Below are 19,093 nucleotides of genomic sequence, written 5' to 3'. Positions count from 1 at the left end.
AACGCAAGAGCTGATCATCTTTGATTTGAAAGCTTCCACACATCTGCCCTTCAACCAATTGAGAATTAGTTCAACATTCCAAAGATTCATCCCCTAAATCTCGCGCCAATTCCATCCCAGCTAGCAAAGCTTCATACTCGGCTTGGTTGTTACTGACCTTGATTTTGAAGATCAGGGACTACTCTACCACCAACCCGTTTGGTCCCTCCAAAATAATCCCTGCTCCCCCGCCCCGCTTATTGGATGACCCATCCATGAATAGCTTCCAACAGAACCTCTCACCCTCCCCTATCGGTAGCTCGACTGAGAAATCTGCTAAATGTTGGCCCTGCACCGACCCCCGTGGTTCATAGCGTAACCCGAACTCCAAAAGGTTTATCGACCATCCTATCATTCGTCCTACTAAATCAGACTTTCGCAAAATTTTAGCCACTGGATAATCAGTCCTCACCACCACCTGATGCCCCTGAAAGTACGTTCGGAGGCGTCGAGCAACATACAACAAAGATAACACCACCTTCTCCAACTGCTGGTACCGAACCTCGGCATCTTTGAGACTCCTACTAACAAAATAAATCAACTTAAACTGGGGAGTCTCTTGTACTAACGTCGCATTGATGGCTTCGTTGGAGGCTGCCAAGAAAATTTGCAGGTCATGGCCTGCTTCCAGTCGACCCATGACAGGTGGCTCGGTGAGAATGGATTTAACCTCCTTCAAAGCTTCCTCACACTGGTCGTTCCAACACTCTTGTGCCGTCTTCTTCATCATCTTCAAGATCGGCTTTATACGTTCAGTGAGACAAGGTATGAACCTAGACAATGACGTCAAACACCCCACCAGTCTTTGGATTTCTTTCATAGTTTAGGGGCTTCTCATTTCCAAAATCGCTTTACACTTGTCAGGATTTGCTTTTATGCATCGAGCGGTCAACATGAAGCCTAAGAATTTTAAAGCCTGGACTCCAAAGGTGCACTTGGACGGGTTCAGGCGCATCTCGAACTTCCTCACCTGCCCGAAGACTTCCTCTAAATCTCTCAGGTGTTCCTCCAGAGATCGGCTCCTGATCACCATATCATCTACATACACCTTCATACACCTCCCGATCTGTCATTAAAAGACCTTGTCCATTCGGCGCTGATAGGTTGCTCCTACGTTTTTTAACCTGAACGGCATTACATCATAACAATAAGTCACCCGTTCGGTTATAAACGTTGTCTTCTCGCTATCCGGGCGATACACGGGAATATGATTGTATCCTGAGTACACATCCAAAAAACTGAGCACTTCAAATCCCGACACTCCTTCCACCAGTGCATCAATATTGGGAAGAGGATACGTGTCATTCAGACATGCATTGTTCAGATCCGTGAAGTCTGTACACATCCTTCATTTGCCTTTGGACTTTTTCATCATCACCACATTGGCCAACCAAGTAGTCTACTTTATCTCCCTTATGCAGCTGGCTTCCAATCACTTGCAAACCTCCATGTCCATAGCCTTTCTATTTTCAGATCCCATCCTCGTCTTCTTCTGCGAAACCGGTCGGGCGACCCTGAATAAGGACAACTTATGAGAAATCACGTCAGGGTGAATCCCAGGCATGTCCGCAGTCGTCCGTGCAAACAGGTCTTTATTTTCATTCAGCAACTGACCAACCCTTCTCACTTGATCTTCTCCCTACCATTGTAAACTGATCCTCCTCCCCTAAAAGAAAGGGTTGCACCTCTCCCATCGGTTCCACCCGGTCCTTCGTATTGGTTCTTGGGTCCAATTCAGCCATAGCCACCTCCGACCGAGTTTTAGGCATCCTGGAAACAAAAGGTTTTACCTTTAACCCTGCTGCATAACACTCACGGGCCACCTTCTGATATGCTTGGACCGCCCATATTTTTCCGTCATCCGACGGGTACTTCAAGGTTAAGTGTGGAGTTGACACTATGGCTCCAAAGGCGTTCAAACACGGTCGCCCCAATAACACATTATATGAAGTGTCGGCCTCCACCAGCAAAAATCTCACCTTCAATTCCTTGGCACCCTTCTCTGTCCCCAAAGTTATCCTAAGATCCACAAAACCTCTCATGTCTACCCGTTCGCCTGCAAATCCCAAAATATGCTCATGGAAGGGCATGATCCTGTCGTCCGGTATATCCATCTACTCAAACGTCTTCCAATACAGGATATTTGTCGAACTTCCCTGATCTACAAGGACCTTGCCCACACCGTACCAAGCGATTATAACTATTATTACCATGGGATCATTCTGATTAGGATCAGGTGCATGAAAGTCTTCATCTGAAAAAGTTATGGGCAGCATGGACCTGCGTGCTAGTTCAGCCTGATTAACTCTATGAAGGTTTCTCAAATGTCGTTTCCGCACTGCAAAAGATGGGCCCCCGCCGGCAAACCCTCTAGAGATCATGTTAATAACCCCACGTAATGGTCTTTCTCTGTTCCTGCTTCTGCTACGTTGCTCGGTCGGTGGAGGCTTTCCCCGATCTAGGTTATTCCTTCGGGGAGGACGGCCTCCCGAGCAGCTGATAACGGTTGAAAAACAGTTATTTTCATATGTCAGTTTAGACAAAATTACACCCTTTAAGACTTAGAACGAGCTTAGAATCAAGTAAAACCCAATAAATGAGTCAGTTGAGAGTCAAAAGTTGTTTTTAGCGATATTATGCTTGTTTTGCAGTGATTTTGATGAAAATGAAGATTGGGGTTGAAGATAACGGTCTTAGACTCAAGACAGAATAAGAAAATCGAAGAAAAGAAGAGTCTAGGAACCGCCCGGCGGAAAAATTGCACCACTGGCGGTCCAATGCGAGGAGGAGGCGCCTGGCGTGGACGCTGGGCGGATTCGCGATTAGAGGCAAACCACTGGGCGGTGGCGCGATAATGGGCAAACCGCAGGGCGGCATAAGTGTGCCGCTGGGCAGTTGCCTGCTAGGCTTGGGCCTGTTTTCTGTGACGCTCCTCAGCTATAAATAACCCTGTTACGATTTCATTCTCATTCTTTTGACAGAAGAGGGCGGCCATACCTAATTTTCAGTCCTTGGAGAAGATCTTTTGGATGCTTAGGCTCCTTTTCATCCTATCTAGGGTTTCCTCTTCCATTCTTCCATTATTTTCATCTAGGTTCACCATGACAATGGTGAACTAAACCTTTTTTGTTGTTGGGGGAAACAATGTAATCTTTTGAAACTCTCTTTTATTTAAACTCTTGTTTATTTATATGATTCTTTATATGCTTTGATTATCAATTGTTGGGTTCTCATCTGTCCTTAAAACTTTTATCGTTTAACTCATTCGATAACTGTTGTTTGTCTCTATTGATATGGGAACGTATAGTACTGTCATGAACTGGTGAGAAATTCCTTGATTAATGAAATACCACCTAGGGATAGGGAGGTAGGACGATCAATTATTTTTGCTTCTGTTCGGTAATGCATTGCTAATTGCTAGGGGAGGCTAGGAATAGCAAGCCGGTAATTAGTAATAGGCTCTTTTCGCCGAGGGATCGGGTTAAGGGTAGGCCAAGAAAGTTTGCATAGCAATTTGATAATCAAGCACATTAAACAAGAGGAGTAGATAAGAGGGAGCGGATAAGATGAAATTGTCAACCCCCAACAACTCCATTCATCCATAGTCTTTTTCGTCAATTAAATCAAACACATTTCATGTTTATTTTTTGTCTTTGCATCCACAACAATTAATCTTTTTCTACAAGTCTTACGATCTCAATTCACACAAACGATAAGGCCTTTCGAGTCTCTTGGGAAGAACGATATCGGGTATTACCGATTATATTACTTGAACGATCTGGTACGCTTGCCAGTGAGTCAACAAGTTTTTGGCGCCGTTGTCGGGGACTCGAGGTTTAACTTTTTCGAGTAGTGTGAATTGATTGAATTTGACCTGATTTTTCATGTTTGTTTTTATTTTTGTTCTAACAAATGTTCTTTAGGGTTTTGTGCCTAATGTTTGCATAATGGAGTACGGACAAGGATTTGATTATATGGGCACTCAATCTTACCAAAATAATTTCAACCACTCGTGGGAACCCCACTCATACATGGATCAAAGCCAATTTGGGCAAGTTGCTGAGCCACAAATGAAACCAATCAAGAAAAATCCTGAGTCTGATGAAATTTATCAGAGGATTATGAATTTTGAACCATACCATGTCAAAGGCATAGAGGAGGATATAAAGAATGATGAATTCTTTCCACAAGATATGTATACAAGATTTTCTTCTCATAGAAGCATGGAGGAGAGGCAACATTATCAGTGGCAGCAACAATGCTCTTCACCAATAGAAACGTGGGAGTATGATCAACAACTTTGTCAACAAACAGCTGATGTGACGGAACAAGTCAAAAGCTTGAATAAAAAGTTCAACAAATTTCTAGAGAGGTGTGATTACAAGAGATATGAGGTTGTTGATGAGGAGAAGGTGGAGAGATAAGTGGAAAAGATAGAAGAGGAGAAAATAGAGGAAGATGAAGCAGAAAGGTTGAGTGAGGGAGAGAAAGATGAGGAGAAAGAAAAAGCAGTCGTTGAGAAAAAAAGAAAAAAATAAGAAAATAAGAAAATAAGAAGAAAGAAAAAGAGAAAGTTGAGGGGGGAGAGTGAGAAAAAGAGGAAGAGAGGAAAGAAGAAAAGATCACATGAAAAACCCCTTCCTCATTCAAAAAAATATCATAGGAAGAAAGAAAAGAAAGTCAAGTGCTTTATGGAGATCTTCAAGAAATTGGAGATTAAAGTTCCTATGGTTGAAACATGGAAACATGTGCTTGGTATTCTCAACTTTATGAATAAATTCAGCAAGAAGAAGAAAAAGAAAAGAATATCAAGTGAGAAGAATGTCAACACCTACTGATGGGTGTTTGTTGGGGTCATCCCAATTGTTGTAAAACATTTTTATTTTATTTTTAGTTTAGGTTTATTGGATTTTGGACATGTAGCTTTTTGAATTTTTGGAACAATTTTTGGGTAGCATCTATCGAGGGGTGCTAATTTTATGAATCCACTGAAGGATACCAGGAAGGCACACCTACTGATGGGTGTTGGAAGGATTTGCACTTACTGACAAGTGCTAAACAGGTTTGGGTCAGGCTCGTGACGTTAAACAAGCGCTACTTTTGCATTTTAAATTCTTAGAATAAGGAGAATTTTATTTTCCGTGTGTATGCTTGGCTTGAATACTTTTCTGAAAATGTTTGACTGAACAATTTGCATGATGAGTCTGTTTAATGATGATTTGATGTGAATGATAATTGAGCTGTGTTGCATGTTAATATTCTGTAAAACAGATGTGTGAGGAATTATGATTGTGGTTATGATGCTAAGCAGGGTGTATGAATGAATATTGTCTGAGAAAGCATGTTGTGTGAGGTTTTGAGCTCCAGAGTTTTCATTGTTGTATGTATTGTTCACTGGAAAGCATGAATGATATTGCCTTAATCTGGATGATTGATTGAATTGTATGTGAATATCATATGATCAAGGCCATTTTTGAAAACCCTTCTCTAGCCAAATTCTCACCTAAAGTGCTTTAAAATATTATACCCTTTTTGAACCTTAGCCTTAAACAGGATGTGAACCCTTGTCTTGAAATTCTTTACCTTGAGTTGGGATGACCTTAATTGTATGTGATGAAAATGTTCAAGTTTGGGGTTGCATGCCCCCCTGCCGCCGGGTGGTGGCGCGATAATGGGCAAACCGCCGAGCGGTATAAGTGTGCCGTCGGGCGGTTGTCTGCTAGGCTTGGGCCTGTTTTCTGTGACGCTCCTCAGCTATAAATAGCCCTGTTACGATTTCATTCTCATTCTTTTGACAGAAGAAGGCAGCTAGACCTAATTTTCACTCCTTGGAGAAGATCTTTTAAATGATTAGGCTCCTTTTCATCCTATCTAGGGTTTGCTCTTCCATTCTTCCATTATTTTCATCTACGTTCACCATGACAATGGTGAACTAAACCCGTTTTGTTGTTGGGGGAAACAATGTAATATTTTGAAACTCTCTTTTATTGAAACTCTTGTTTATTTATAAGATGAAATTGTCAACCCCCAACAACTCCATTCATCCATAGTCTTTGTCGTCAATTGAATCAAACACATTGCATGTTTATTTTCTGTCTTTCCATCCACAATAATTAATCTTTTTCTACAAGCCTTACGATCTCAATTCACATGAACGATAAGGCGTTTTGAGTCTCTTGGGAAGAACGATATCGGGTATTACCGATTATATTACTTGAACGATCTGGTACGCTTGCCAATGAGTCAACAGCGGCCTCCCGCGCTAGGTGTACCCCGCCTACGATCCTACACAAACTCCCTCAGATGCCCAGCCTGCACTAGACTTTCTAACTTATCTTTCAAGGTTATGCAGTCCTCCGTGGTATGTCCCATGTTTTGATGATATCGACAATGTTTGCGCTCATCAACACCCCTTGGCGTTAGTGAACGAGTTATTGTCAACAGATCAGCCCTTAGAGCTTCTTCCATGACTCTTACCCGAGCAGCATTTAAGGGTGTGTAATGGACATATTGGGGGATCCTAGGGGGATCCACGCCTCTCAGCCCACTCCCTTCGTCATTTCCACCGAATGGTCTTTTGTCCCCCCTTCTTTCTCGACCGCTTCTAATGACGGAGCTGCCTCTTCTCGCTGCCCCCTTTGATATGCCCGCCCCTCCTCGATTCGTAGTAAACCAGCAAGCCTATTTTGCAGTTCAGCCATTGTTTAAGGTTCTTCGGCGTAGAGATAATCAACAAATGGGTCTGGCCTTAAAGTTGTTTCCAAGGCGTTCACTATCAACCTTTGATCCACATTTCTCACTTGGCGTGCCATCCGGTTGAATCTACCCATGAAGGCTTTAAGATTCTCCTTCTTCCCTTGTCTCATCCTCAACAGAGCTGTATAGGTTAGGCCCTGCATTCTATTTGAGGCATACTGCTGACTAAACTAATGCCTTAATGTAGCAAAATTGTCAATCATCCTAGGCTACAATGAGTGGAACCAATCTAACGCTTCATCCTTCAGCATCAGGGAAAAGAGCCTACACCAAACCAATTCATCAGAGGAGTACACCGTCATAGAGTCGACAAAAGAACGAAGATGCTTTGCAGGATCCGGCAACCCTCCATACTTTTCTACCGATGGCAGCACCTTATTCTCTGGCATGTGCACTCTCATAACATGGGCAGTAAAAGGGTGGAGTCCTTCATCCTAATCGAGTTGTTCGTTTGTGCTTCAGACGCCTCCCGATGTTCTTCATCCTGAGCACTTTGGTCATATAAATTCCCCTCTTCATCACGTCCACTGCCACCTCCGTTTCGCCCATTTCTACCCCTACCTCTCCCATTTCCTCCTCTCCCTCGTCCATTTCCACCTCTACCTCGTCTGTCACCTCTTTCACCCTGTCCGTTGCCTCTTCCACCCCGTCCGTTGAGTCTGGAAGCATTAGTCGCCTCCCTTGTTCCATCTTCCTGAGTGGCGGGGTTACTCTCTTCTCCATTCACTGAATGAACAGTCTCAACATTCACCGATTGTGCCGATCGCACTCCCGCTCCGTTTCCTCGCTCGGCCCTCATGGCCGCCATCTCTGTCCTCACCTTTTGCATTTGCCTCTGCATCTCTTGTAACAACTACAAGTGAAGCTCTCCCGCCATTGTGATCATTCTTGGGCTTTGTACACTCTCAGGCCCCTCGGTGGGCGCCAAAATGTTTCTGTATGGGATCCGAGACAAAGATTTCTCAAACTCCCCTTCCCTCCAACGCTCTCCCAACTTTCACCATAGATCTCTTCCTTGACACCGAGCGGTACACAAATATAGAACTATTTTACATGTTAAAAACATTAAAAAAAGAAAGAGAGAGAGAAATAAACATTTTATTTTATTTTCCAAAATTAGAACTCGTGTTTGTTTTTGATACATTATTATTGGCAAACTTATAAAATAAATTAATATGATTCTCATAATCTAAATCTCTTTATTTTTAAAATTTAAGATGAAAATATATAAAATAGATTAATATAATTGTTTTAACTTAAATCCATTCATTTTTAAAAAAAATTGAAACTATATAAAAAGTATTAAAAAAAAAATCCAATTTTACTTTACAACTTGAACTAAAACCATTTTTAACTATTTATTTAGTGAGAGCAACCAATACATCCTTCCTTTGTCTTATTTCTTACATTAACTTAATTACAAGAGTTAACTCTGAAACCCAATTTATTTCCCAACAATTAAAAGAATGCAAAATATGAAAAATGATTAATAAAAATTTAAAATATACATCAATATTTTAAAAGTAATTTTAAAAAATGTTTATTTATTATTGTTTTCGCATAAGTTAGATAAGGTTAACTTTTTTATTTTTATTTATCTTTTATTTTAAATTTAAAAAAATGAAGAACGTTACAAATAAGTAAACTAAAATTAGACATTAATACGTTTTTAATTAATTTTTTTATTTTAAATTTTATCGTTCCTAAACAAATAACCTAGATTAAAAATTATTAATTAATACTTTAAACATTTTATTTTATATAAGTAAAAATTATTATTATTATTTTTACATTTATTAAGAGAGATAATTGTTACTGAGGGACTAAATCAATTAGGTAAAAGTCAATAATTATATTTATAGATTGTTGGTGTGATCTTGATTAATAAGAACATAATTACGATCAATTTAAAAATAATCACATTTTATTTTAAATTATTTCTTATTAGGGATAATCCCTTTATATCGTCACCGATCCATTTCATGTTTGCTTGGAGACAAGTAGCTCACTCTAGTGGAAAGTATTGAATTCTCCTGTCTATCTCTAACCCGTAGTGTACAAGAACATTAATTTTAACAAAATTAAAATTTTATTCCGAAAGTGTAGACAGAGATTTAACAATATTATCTTGGTATGGACAATAATATAATATTTTATGTTATTTTTTTTATAATGTTTTAAGAATAACTTTAAACAAAATATATATATATATATATATATATATATATATATATTGCAAAACTGATTTATAAAATCAATATATAATATATAGAGATTTAAAAAATCTTAAAAGCACATCAAGGTTGAAGACTTTTTAAAAGCTATTCTTCTTAAATAAATAAATAGGGTTAAATATAATTTTGGTCCCTTAATTTTTAGTAAAAATTAAAATTACTCCCTCTTCAAAATTTTGGCCTAATATAGTTCTCTAACTTTAGAAATGTATGAATTAAGTCCTTTTAACTAAATTTTGTTAGGTTTATTTGATGTTTTTGTTAGCTTTATTTGATGTTTCAAGCATGTTTCATGATGGTATTTGGATTGTTTATATTGTTTGACGTATTTTTGCTTCAATCTTAACTAAGAAACGCCAAATAAAATTAACAAAATTTGGCTAAAAAGACTAAATTCATACATTTCTAAAGATGAGATACTAAATTAGGTCAAAATTTTGAATAAGAACTAATTCTAATTTTCATTTAAAATTAAGGAATAAAAATATATTTAACCCAAATAAATAAAGTGGAAACTTTTGTTGTAGAATTTAACTTTGACGTGAAATAGAGAGGAGATGATGTGTGAGAATAAGGAAATGAAATGTAGCACATAAGAGAAAATTTAAAAAAAAAAAAAAAATAGGTTTTTATAAAAGAGAAAATAAGATATGAGAAGTGAGAAACAGAAGAGGAATGAAAATATGAGAGTTATTTTATTTAGGTGAATATTGGACATAAGAACTAAATATTCATGATAAAATAACCGTTATCATTTTCCTTAACTACATTAATACTTAACAGATAAAGCGACATACACATATTGGTCCAACGCATTTTCCTTGTGCTGACTTGTCGGGATGTTCGTTGACGCATGCTTGAAAACACCAACTAAATGAGCATGTCCTCCTCTTAGGAGGATCTGTCAGAGCCATTTCGCACATTCTTGCTGCCACTCTCAATGGACCTTCTTTCTCAAACCCAATGGAAGCAACAACCAGCATAACCATCACCACCAAACTCATCTTCTTCATCTTTACTTTCTCTCTCTCTCTCTCTAATTGCCTTCATCATCTCAATCTATGCATAACATATTTATACAACTCATTGCACGTTACAATTAATAAATAAATTCTTTCTTTAATATTTATCTATTAAGACCCCTAAAATTGATAACGTCTCTATAATAATAATAATAATAATAATAGATTTTCTTAGTAAATGCTTTTTCTAAGCGTTATTTAATAAATGCCTTTTATATGATGTGATGAATTTGCTTTAATGATAAACGAGTATTTTTGTTGTTATATTGAATAGTATCATGTAGTTAAAGTTAGATCCATTAATTTGGCTTTCTTTACAAGGTTTGGTTCTAATTCACGTGAATATTAAACTCTTTTGGAATTATTCTATTTTAGTATTTGAAACTAAAGAACTATAATGTATTTAGTCTGAATTACTTATGCAAATAAGATATTTTACTTTGCTATTAGCTTTTTTTTAATGTTAGTAGTTAATGCAGTAAAAATGCGACTCTTTTGACAAATTGTACTTAATATGACATTAATAATGTTTTGAACCATTGACTTACAAACACTAATTTGACCAATTATTCAAAATTAAAAAAAAATTACTTATATTTAATAGTAATTAATATAATTTATTAACTGTAAATATAAATTTAAAAATAATTAATATAATTCATTAATTCTAAGACAATGTAACTATACCTCACATTAAGAGCTAAAATATAAGGATAAATCAAAACCAAAACTCAGTTCAAAAACATGTATTTAAAACTAAAATCAAACCAATTCTATTTCACATGGTACACAAATGTAGAACTATTTTACATGTTAAAAACATAAAAAAAAAAAAAAAAAAAACATATTTAATTATTTTATATTCTATTCAAATAACGCAAAATTAAAATTTGTCTTTATCTTTCAAATTTTGATACATTTTCTATTTTCAAACTTATAAAATAAATTAATATAATTCTTTTAATCTAAATTCATTTTTTTTAAATTTGAGAACAAATATATAAAATAAATTAATGTAATTCTCTTAATCTAAATCCATTATTTTTAAAATTTGAGAACGAACCATATAAAAAAAGTTTAAAATAAAAAAGAATTTCAATTTAACTTTACATGAACTAAAAACATTTTTAAATCCTTTCTTGGTCAAATTTCTTCCATTAATTTAATTATACGAGAGTTAAATTGGAAACCCAATTTAGTTCCAACAATTAAATCGTGTTTCTTCTCTCTATCTTTTCTCTTTCTTATCTTCTCCTATTATTTATATTAACTTTTAATTTTGAATTTTTATTTATTTTATTTGTTATTTAATAATTGGTGTAAGAACTCTTTTAGAAATTAATCTTATCTCTTTTGTTTTAATAAGAATAGTAGTTTTAATTTTAATTGTAACTTTTTTTATTTATTATATTTTTTACTTTTAATATTTTAAGAAAACTGACAATTTCATAATTAATATAATTATATAGTACCGTCAAAATTGGTTGAAATCCATGAGTCAATCCGGTTCCGCACGGGTTTGAGCCGAGTTGGGTTGGAAAAAATGCAAAAATTTTGATGCGAGTCAATTTTGACCCGACTCACTAAGAACCCGATTTACACGGGTTGAACCCGTGGTGGGTCGCGTTGGCTCACCAACCGACTTATTTTTTTTAATTAAATCAAATTAATTAAATTAATTATTCAAATCCTATTTTTTATTGAAATCAAATTAATTAAATTAATTATTCAAAATGCACAACCTTTATTTAGATTATTTTTATAATATTTAAACATCCTATATATACAATATTTTTATAATATTTAAACATATACGATATTTTTACAATATTTAAACATCCTATATATACAATATTTTTACAATACTTTTAATAATTAATAACACGGAAAAATATATACAATATTTTTACAATATTTAAACATCCTACATATACAATATTTAAACATCCTATATATACAATATTTTCACAATACTTTTAATAATGAATAACACGGAAAATATATACAATATTTTTACAATCACTTAACCACTTCATAGCAATATAAAATCATATAAAATATCCTATATAAAAAACATCTTTTATGTAACTAAGATTTTTCAGTTTTTTTATATTAATTATTTCAAAATAAACACATGTTACTTATGATAACTAAGATTTTTTTAATTTTTTTATATTAATAAATACAAAATAAACGCATCCTACTTAATAATTTAGATTATTCAGGTCTTTTAGTTTCTTTTATATCAATTGGTCCAATTATTACTGTTTCAATTTGATCGATCAAAGTAACATATTATAAAAATATCAGAAGAAGAGGGTGAAAAAAAGTTAAGTGAGTTAATGAGCCAACCCGTTTAACCCACCAAACTGTGGTGCGTCGGATCAGGTTCGAATTTTTTCGGCTCGCTAATAAATGAGTCAGGTTGGGTTGGCTCACTAAGTAGCCAACCCCTTTGAGCCATCAAAATGGGTCACAGCCCGTGAGCCAACCCGGCCCGTCACGGATTCGGGTCGGGTCGGGTTTGAAAAATACAACCCACTTATATGCGGGTCAGATTTCAACCCGGCTCATTTAGACCCCGCTCATGCAGGTTGAACCCGTGGTGAGCCGGCTCATTTATTAGTGAGCCAACCCAACCCTGCTCATTTATTAGCGAGCCAGAAAAACTTGAACCCGACCCGACCCACCACAGGTTGATGGGTAAACGTAGGGATGGCAACGGGTTGGGTTCGGGTCGGATAGTGTGATACCTGAACCCGACCCGCCGGATAAAACTGTACCCGAAACCCGACCCGCTACCCGCCGGGTATCCGCCTAAAAAAAATGCGCGGATATTCTAAAACTCGCGGATATCCGCGGATACCCGCAAATATTTAAAAAAATATATTTTTATAAATTATTAAAATAAAGTTTAAATAAAATTACAAAAAAAATATATAAAATATAATATAAATTAAATTAAATATAAATTAAAATTTAATTTTTGTTTGGGTTGAATTGGTTCGATGGTCAGTCGTCCTTCTTTGCTTTGTTCTCTTTTGATCTTCAATCCTTCTCGAGAATGTCATCCACTCCGATGGGTTGTTGACNTGCAGAAGACACTCNGACACTCNAGATATAAAAAGGTCTAAATTTTATTAGGATAGAAGAGGAAGATTGTACTTAGATATCACTTATATATTTATAGAGCCTCGCAAGCCCATTGATTAACCATTAGTGCATTATATTTTTAGACAATCAAATCTAATAATAAATAATTAATATCGTATAATAAATAATTAATATCGTATATTTTGCAAAAAGAGTAAGACAATCTGACTTATTAATTAGTGCGGTATATTTTTAGGCAATCAAACCCAATAATCAATAATCAATACCGTATATTTTGTAAAGAGTAAGACAATCTAACCTATTAATATGTGTTAATTGTCAATAAATGAGAATTAATTTCGATCGGTATATTTCATATAGTACAATTTTAATTAAATTTAACCTTGTAAAATATAAATTAATGTTAATTTTAATTATATTTAACTTAATAAAATAAAAATTAAATTTTTATTTTTATTTTTTGCGGGTAGCGGATATCCGTGGGTACGGATAGTATAATACCCGCACCCGACCCGTTTATAAGCGGGTATTAAAATATCCGCTATCCGCGGGTTTCGGGTAGTAAATATCCACGGATATCAACTATCCGTCGCAGATTTTATCCGCGGATATCCGCGGACGCGGATTTTTTTGCCATCCCTAGGTAAACGGGTTGGCTCACTAACCCATTTAATTATATTTTTTTAAAATAAAAAAAATACAAATTTTCTGTAATTTAAATTTAAACAAATTTCACTCCCAAAAAATTGTTAAAGACAATTAAAAATAATAATAAAAAGTACAATATAATCCAAATGTCATCCAAAAACATACAAATAAGTTTCTTATATTCATCATTTTTTGTTCCTTATCCATTTACGATATTAGAATCTTGAATAAATATTCTACTCTCTTGAATCATCTTCTTCATCAATTGTTGTAACCCTTGAGCCTTGTTCTTGTTGTCTCAAAATTCACTAATAAAGATTTTCCTAATATCAGAACAATTCCGACAATTAATAAAAAAATATTAGTCAAAAAAAAGAGAATCAGTACTCAATAACATCAACAAAAAATTAATAGTTTAATCTGTAACATAATTTCCCAAATTCGAAGATATCAAAAAGACCTTGTTCAAATAATGTATACTCAAATTGTTTAAATAAAATGAACAAAATCTGATACAAGCATGTTAGAACATGAAAAATATCATTTCAAAACAAAAAACAAATTCGCAAACCTCTATTTTTGTCATTAAAGGAAGGGCGTTTTACCTACTCCTTGAAGAATTTCAGTGAAGTGAGGGTAAGAGCACCGTCAAATGAGAACAAGTAGCGTGAGAGTGATTTGTGAGAGCAGAGATTACTTTTTTGGTATACACAGTGAGTGAAGACAGTATTTTATTTTTTAAGATTTCATAAATAAAATAATAAATTAAAAAAATAAAATTAGGTAGGTAGGTTGGTGGGCCAACCCGGCTCACCACGGATTCAACCCGCATGAGCCGGGTCTAATTGAGCCGGGTTGAAATCTGACCCACATATAAGTGGGTTGTATTTTTCAAACCCAACCCGGACCGAATCCGTGACGGACCGGGTTGGCCCGCGGATTGTGACCCATTTTGACAGCACTATTTAAAATAATCCATTAAGAGAAATAATTATTTCAGAGAGCAAGGTTGACTAGGTCAAACTCAGTAATTATGTTTATAAATTTTGGTGTGAATCCTTAATTACAATTAAACTGAAAGTAATCACACTCTACTTTAAATTGTTCAGTATTAGAAATAATCATTTTGTTTATTTCATAATTGTTTGATCACGAATAACTAACTTTATTTGGTCTCATTTAATAATTGATTGGCCATCTATATCGCGATATATAGAATAATAAACATTAATTTGAACATAATTTAAATAAGTATAAAAAAATAAAGTAGAAACCTTTGTTGTAGAATTTTATTGACACAAAATAGAGAGGAGATGATGAGAGAATAAGAAGATGAAATGTGGCACATAAAAGAAAAAGGAAAATAAAATAAGAGAAAATAAATAGGTTATAAAAGAGAAAATAAGATAGGAGAGAAGTTGGAAATAGAAGAGGAATGAAAATATGACGAGAGATAGTGAAAAGGAGTTATTTTATTTGGGTGAATATATATATATATTGAAGATATATAAGAAGAATAGAATGAAGAAGGAGTTAAGCGCAGATGTAACTACAAATGCAGGTTGGTCCATCGCATTTTCCACTTGTTAACTGCCCTGGATGTTGTTTGATGCATGCGGGAATACACCAATTCTGTGCACAGCTCTTATTAGGAGGATTTTTCAGAGGCGAATCGCATACTCCTTCTGCCATTCTCAATGGACCTTCTTTTTCAATCCCAATCAAACCAACAACCACCACAACCATTACTACCAACCTCATGCTCTTCATCTTCATTTTCTCTCTTTCTAATGCCTTCATCATCTCGACCTATGCATACCATATTTAAATACCACTCATTGATGATTTTATTTATTATTTAATAATGTATGTTGCATTTAATGATACATAAGTTAAATATATTTTGTATTTAAAACAAAATTTGTATTTATTTATTTTGTATTAAACGTCAATTGTTTCCTTAACTGAGGTTATGTGATTACCTAGGTTTCGTATACCAAGGACCATTACGTCAGATCCCAAGTTGTTCGACGTTCTACATTGGTATAAAAGTCAAAACCACCATAAAGTAGGCGACGTTCTGTCTGGTTTAAAAGAGAAAAGAAATAAAAAATAAAAAGCGGATTCATTCTTTGTCACATAATACATTGACTATTTAGCGTGGTGGACGTCAAATGTGGGTAAAGTGATACTGCTGGAAGCAAATCACTATTTCGTTATTTTTTTATTTTAAATTAAACGTCATTTGTTTCTCAAAATGATGTTAAGTGTTTCTAAGTTTATTGTTTTACGTCGTTCTGGCCCTTGTTTGACATTGGTACAATTTAGATTACGTCTCTATGATCTTTGCTTGTCGTTACTAAATATTAGTCGGCGAACGGTTTCAACAGAGGATGTGGAGCGATTGAATTTATTTACGGTAATGCCACCGGTCATTTTTAACGTTGCGAATTGGGCGGTGAGACATTGACCACATGACGTTATAGCCCGTTTTTGCACTAGTGCATTATCATCACTAACAAAATGTCCAGTATGGTGGACCACACACTAGTGCAAAAACGGTGTTTAACATCACCCAGAAGACGTCGGTTTGCGGGTAAACCAACGTATATGAGTGGACGGTGGCATTATCGTAAATAGCTTGGTAATGTAGACGTCAGATTTAAGATAAGGCGACATCTATGATATTGTAGACGTCCACACTGTCACACATCGACGTCTAATGGCCTGAGGTAGGTGAGAAGACAGTCCCTTGACGTCGGTGTTCACGGGGGCCCGACGTCTACTGGGCTACAATTAATGCCCTTTACCTAATTCCCAGGAGCTTAGACGTCACGTAGTCAAAAAGGCGATGTCTAAGACCTGTCTAGAAGGAGGGAAGATAAAAATTCTTCAATTTTCGACGTCGGTGTTGAGGGGAAGCGACGTCTATGTGCCTGTAATTAATTATTTTCACCAAACTCGAGGGCCCTAGACGTCGGCTAGAGGGGCACCGACGTCTACGTTATTATAGACGTCGGTGCCCCATCACAATTGTCGTGAACATCCCTGACAAGAAATGAAACGTCAATCGGTTCAGCTTCCTAGACGTCGGCTCCCCTCGAAACCGACGTCTACTGGGTATTCAAAAAGTCAGTTTAAATGTTACTTGGACATCATATTAGTGAGATAACCGACGTCTATAGTGACATAGACGTCTGCTATCTGGAGAAACCGACGCCCAGTTTCATTTTAAATAAACCGCAAACTCTTCGCGGCATTCAGTTTCTGATATCGTCTTCCTTTTCCTCTTCTCCTTTTTCTCTCGCGACCCTCTTCTTTTTCTCGCTTGCGGCACCTCTTCTCTTCTTTTTGTTGCGGCATTCTATTGTTGTTTTTTATATCTTTATCGTCTTCCTCCTCTCCTTTTTCTCTCTTGCGACATTGCATCCCAGGTGCGTGGTTTTTATTGTTACCGTTTAATCTTTGTCAGTCTTTCATCGATTATATCTTCTGGTTCAACTGATAAAATTTGTTTTCTTTGTGTTGTGTTTTAGTGCAGTTTTGTTCCTTTCTTGGGGTAATGTAGTAACACATTCTCCCTTTGCTAGCTGCCTCCCAGAAAAAGCGGTGTCTAGTGAATTTCTTTTGATCATTTCAATTCAAAAACGATCCTGGGTCGTTGCCTAGTTATCATTTCACTGTGATTTTTTCCTCTTGCAGATGAAAATGAAACTAAGCAACCACCCAGGTTCGGTTTTGGGTTGAAAAGATCCATAAGAAATTCAAAAGTCGTAAGCTTTTTTTTTTGGGGAAACTAGCAAAAGGAGATTGTGCTACCAGGCTATCCAAAGATTGGAACAAAACTGCACTAAAACACAACCACTGTATTAGACACCGGTTAATGCAAAAACCTACGTCTATATGTGCTCTTAGATGTCGGTCTTCGTCATGTTCGAAGTCTTTAGTGTCTCTTAGACGTCGGTTAATGCTTTGTCTGACGTCTAATTAGTGCCTTTAGATGTCCATTCAAACCAGTACCGACGTTTATTGACGTCGGTCATGGGCACTAACTGACGTCATTATAGACGTCTGTGGTTAGGATGTCTGACGTCCCATTGACGTCACCGATTTAGACGTTGGTTGATGAATAAACGTTAAAAGCCCAAAATAACTGACGTTAATCAACGTTTTTCCATTAGTGACAACTTTAATACGTTCATCATCCATGCTATATTATATATGAAGCACTTGCTTTTAATACCAGTACATTATGGGGGGAATGATTATTATTACACTCCCATCACTCAAATAGGGGAGCACTCAGTAACCAAACACTCACACATAGACAAGGGACAAGCGAACAAAGTAACATCCCAACTAAGGAAACACTCACAGACAAGGGACCACTACTTCTAAACAATTCAAATATGATTAGTCACGACCATAATGTCTACACTGTACACAATTAAACATGCATAATGGGGACCACAAAGCATTATAAATAGTCACACAACAATGCAAAAACCCAATTTAGATTGCCCATCCCTAAAACGAAGACACACATGTTCGTAAAACCAAAAACCCATGTACCATTTATACCTCCACACATCTCAAACAGAAAACCAAACACGAAACGGAACTAACCTTAACTCGCATCAACTTTTGGTTGGGTTCATCCTCCACAACTTGATTCTTTTTGTCTTGTCTAACATTGTAATTCCTCTTCTCACACTAAGCAACTGAAATTCCTAATTCGCAAATGAAATCTCTAATTCCCTAAAGTAAACAATTAGATTTGATTCACATCAAACACTGTTTATTTAAATAACAAAGTCCACATAATCAAATAATACACATTAACATATTATCTATGCAACACGTGAGCTCCAATTAACGTCGTCTGTGACAACTGAACGGATAGGGCAAAATTTGCTCAATTTTACAAATATTATGACCCATTTGAGATAGTTGCAAATATGAAAACTCACTTGAGATTCTCATACAAATATGAAGACCATCCGAAGATTTATACATTTACATTATTTTTATATTTTATTTTAATTGTAACTTTTTTATTTATTATATTTACACTTTTATTATTTTAAGAAAACTGACAATTTCATAATTAATATAATTATAATACATTGTAAATAAAAAACTATTGCATTATAAAATTTTAGATGTTAAAGTATGCATATATAATTATGATTAAAATTACTCTAAAATACTTATTGTTACCAATAAGGGAGTATTGGTGAAACCTGAAGACAAGTTTTGATGATGCTGCAAATTGTAATT

General features: G+C 35.5%; 2 protein-coding genes across 2 annotated transcripts; both read right to left on the bottom strand.

The window, feature by feature from the left end:
- Nucleotides 1–2,153: 2,153 nt before the first annotated feature.
- LOC106754662 lies at nucleotides 2,154–6,507 on the bottom strand. The gene is made up of 2 exons (XM_014636715.1): nucleotides 6,329–6,507; nucleotides 2,154–2,535 (listed from the first exon to the last, which is right to left on the bottom strand). The coding sequence occupies exons 1-2, from the start codon at nucleotides 6,505–6,507 to the stop codon at nucleotides 2,154–2,156; spliced, it is 561 nt and encodes a 186-aa protein (XP_014492201.1).
- A 685-nt stretch (nucleotides 6,508–7,192) lies between these two features.
- LOC106754661 (anti-sigma-I factor RsgI-like) lies at nucleotides 7,193–7,603 on the bottom strand. The gene has a single exon (XM_014636713.1). The coding sequence runs from the start codon at nucleotides 7,601–7,603 to the stop codon at nucleotides 7,193–7,195; it is 411 nt and encodes a 136-aa protein (XP_014492199.1).
- Between the last annotated feature and the right edge of the window lie 11,490 nt (nucleotides 7,604–19,093).

Source organism: Vigna radiata, unplaced genomic scaffold (assembly GCF_000741045.1).
Source record: "Vigna radiata var. radiata cultivar VC1973A unplaced genomic scaffold, Vradiata_ver6 scaffold_209, whole genome shotgun sequence".
In the NCBI taxonomy this organism is placed as follows: Eukaryota; Viridiplantae; Streptophyta; class Magnoliopsida; order Fabales; family Fabaceae; genus Vigna; species Vigna radiata.
This window is presented reverse-complemented; position numbering and strand designations above follow the sequence as displayed.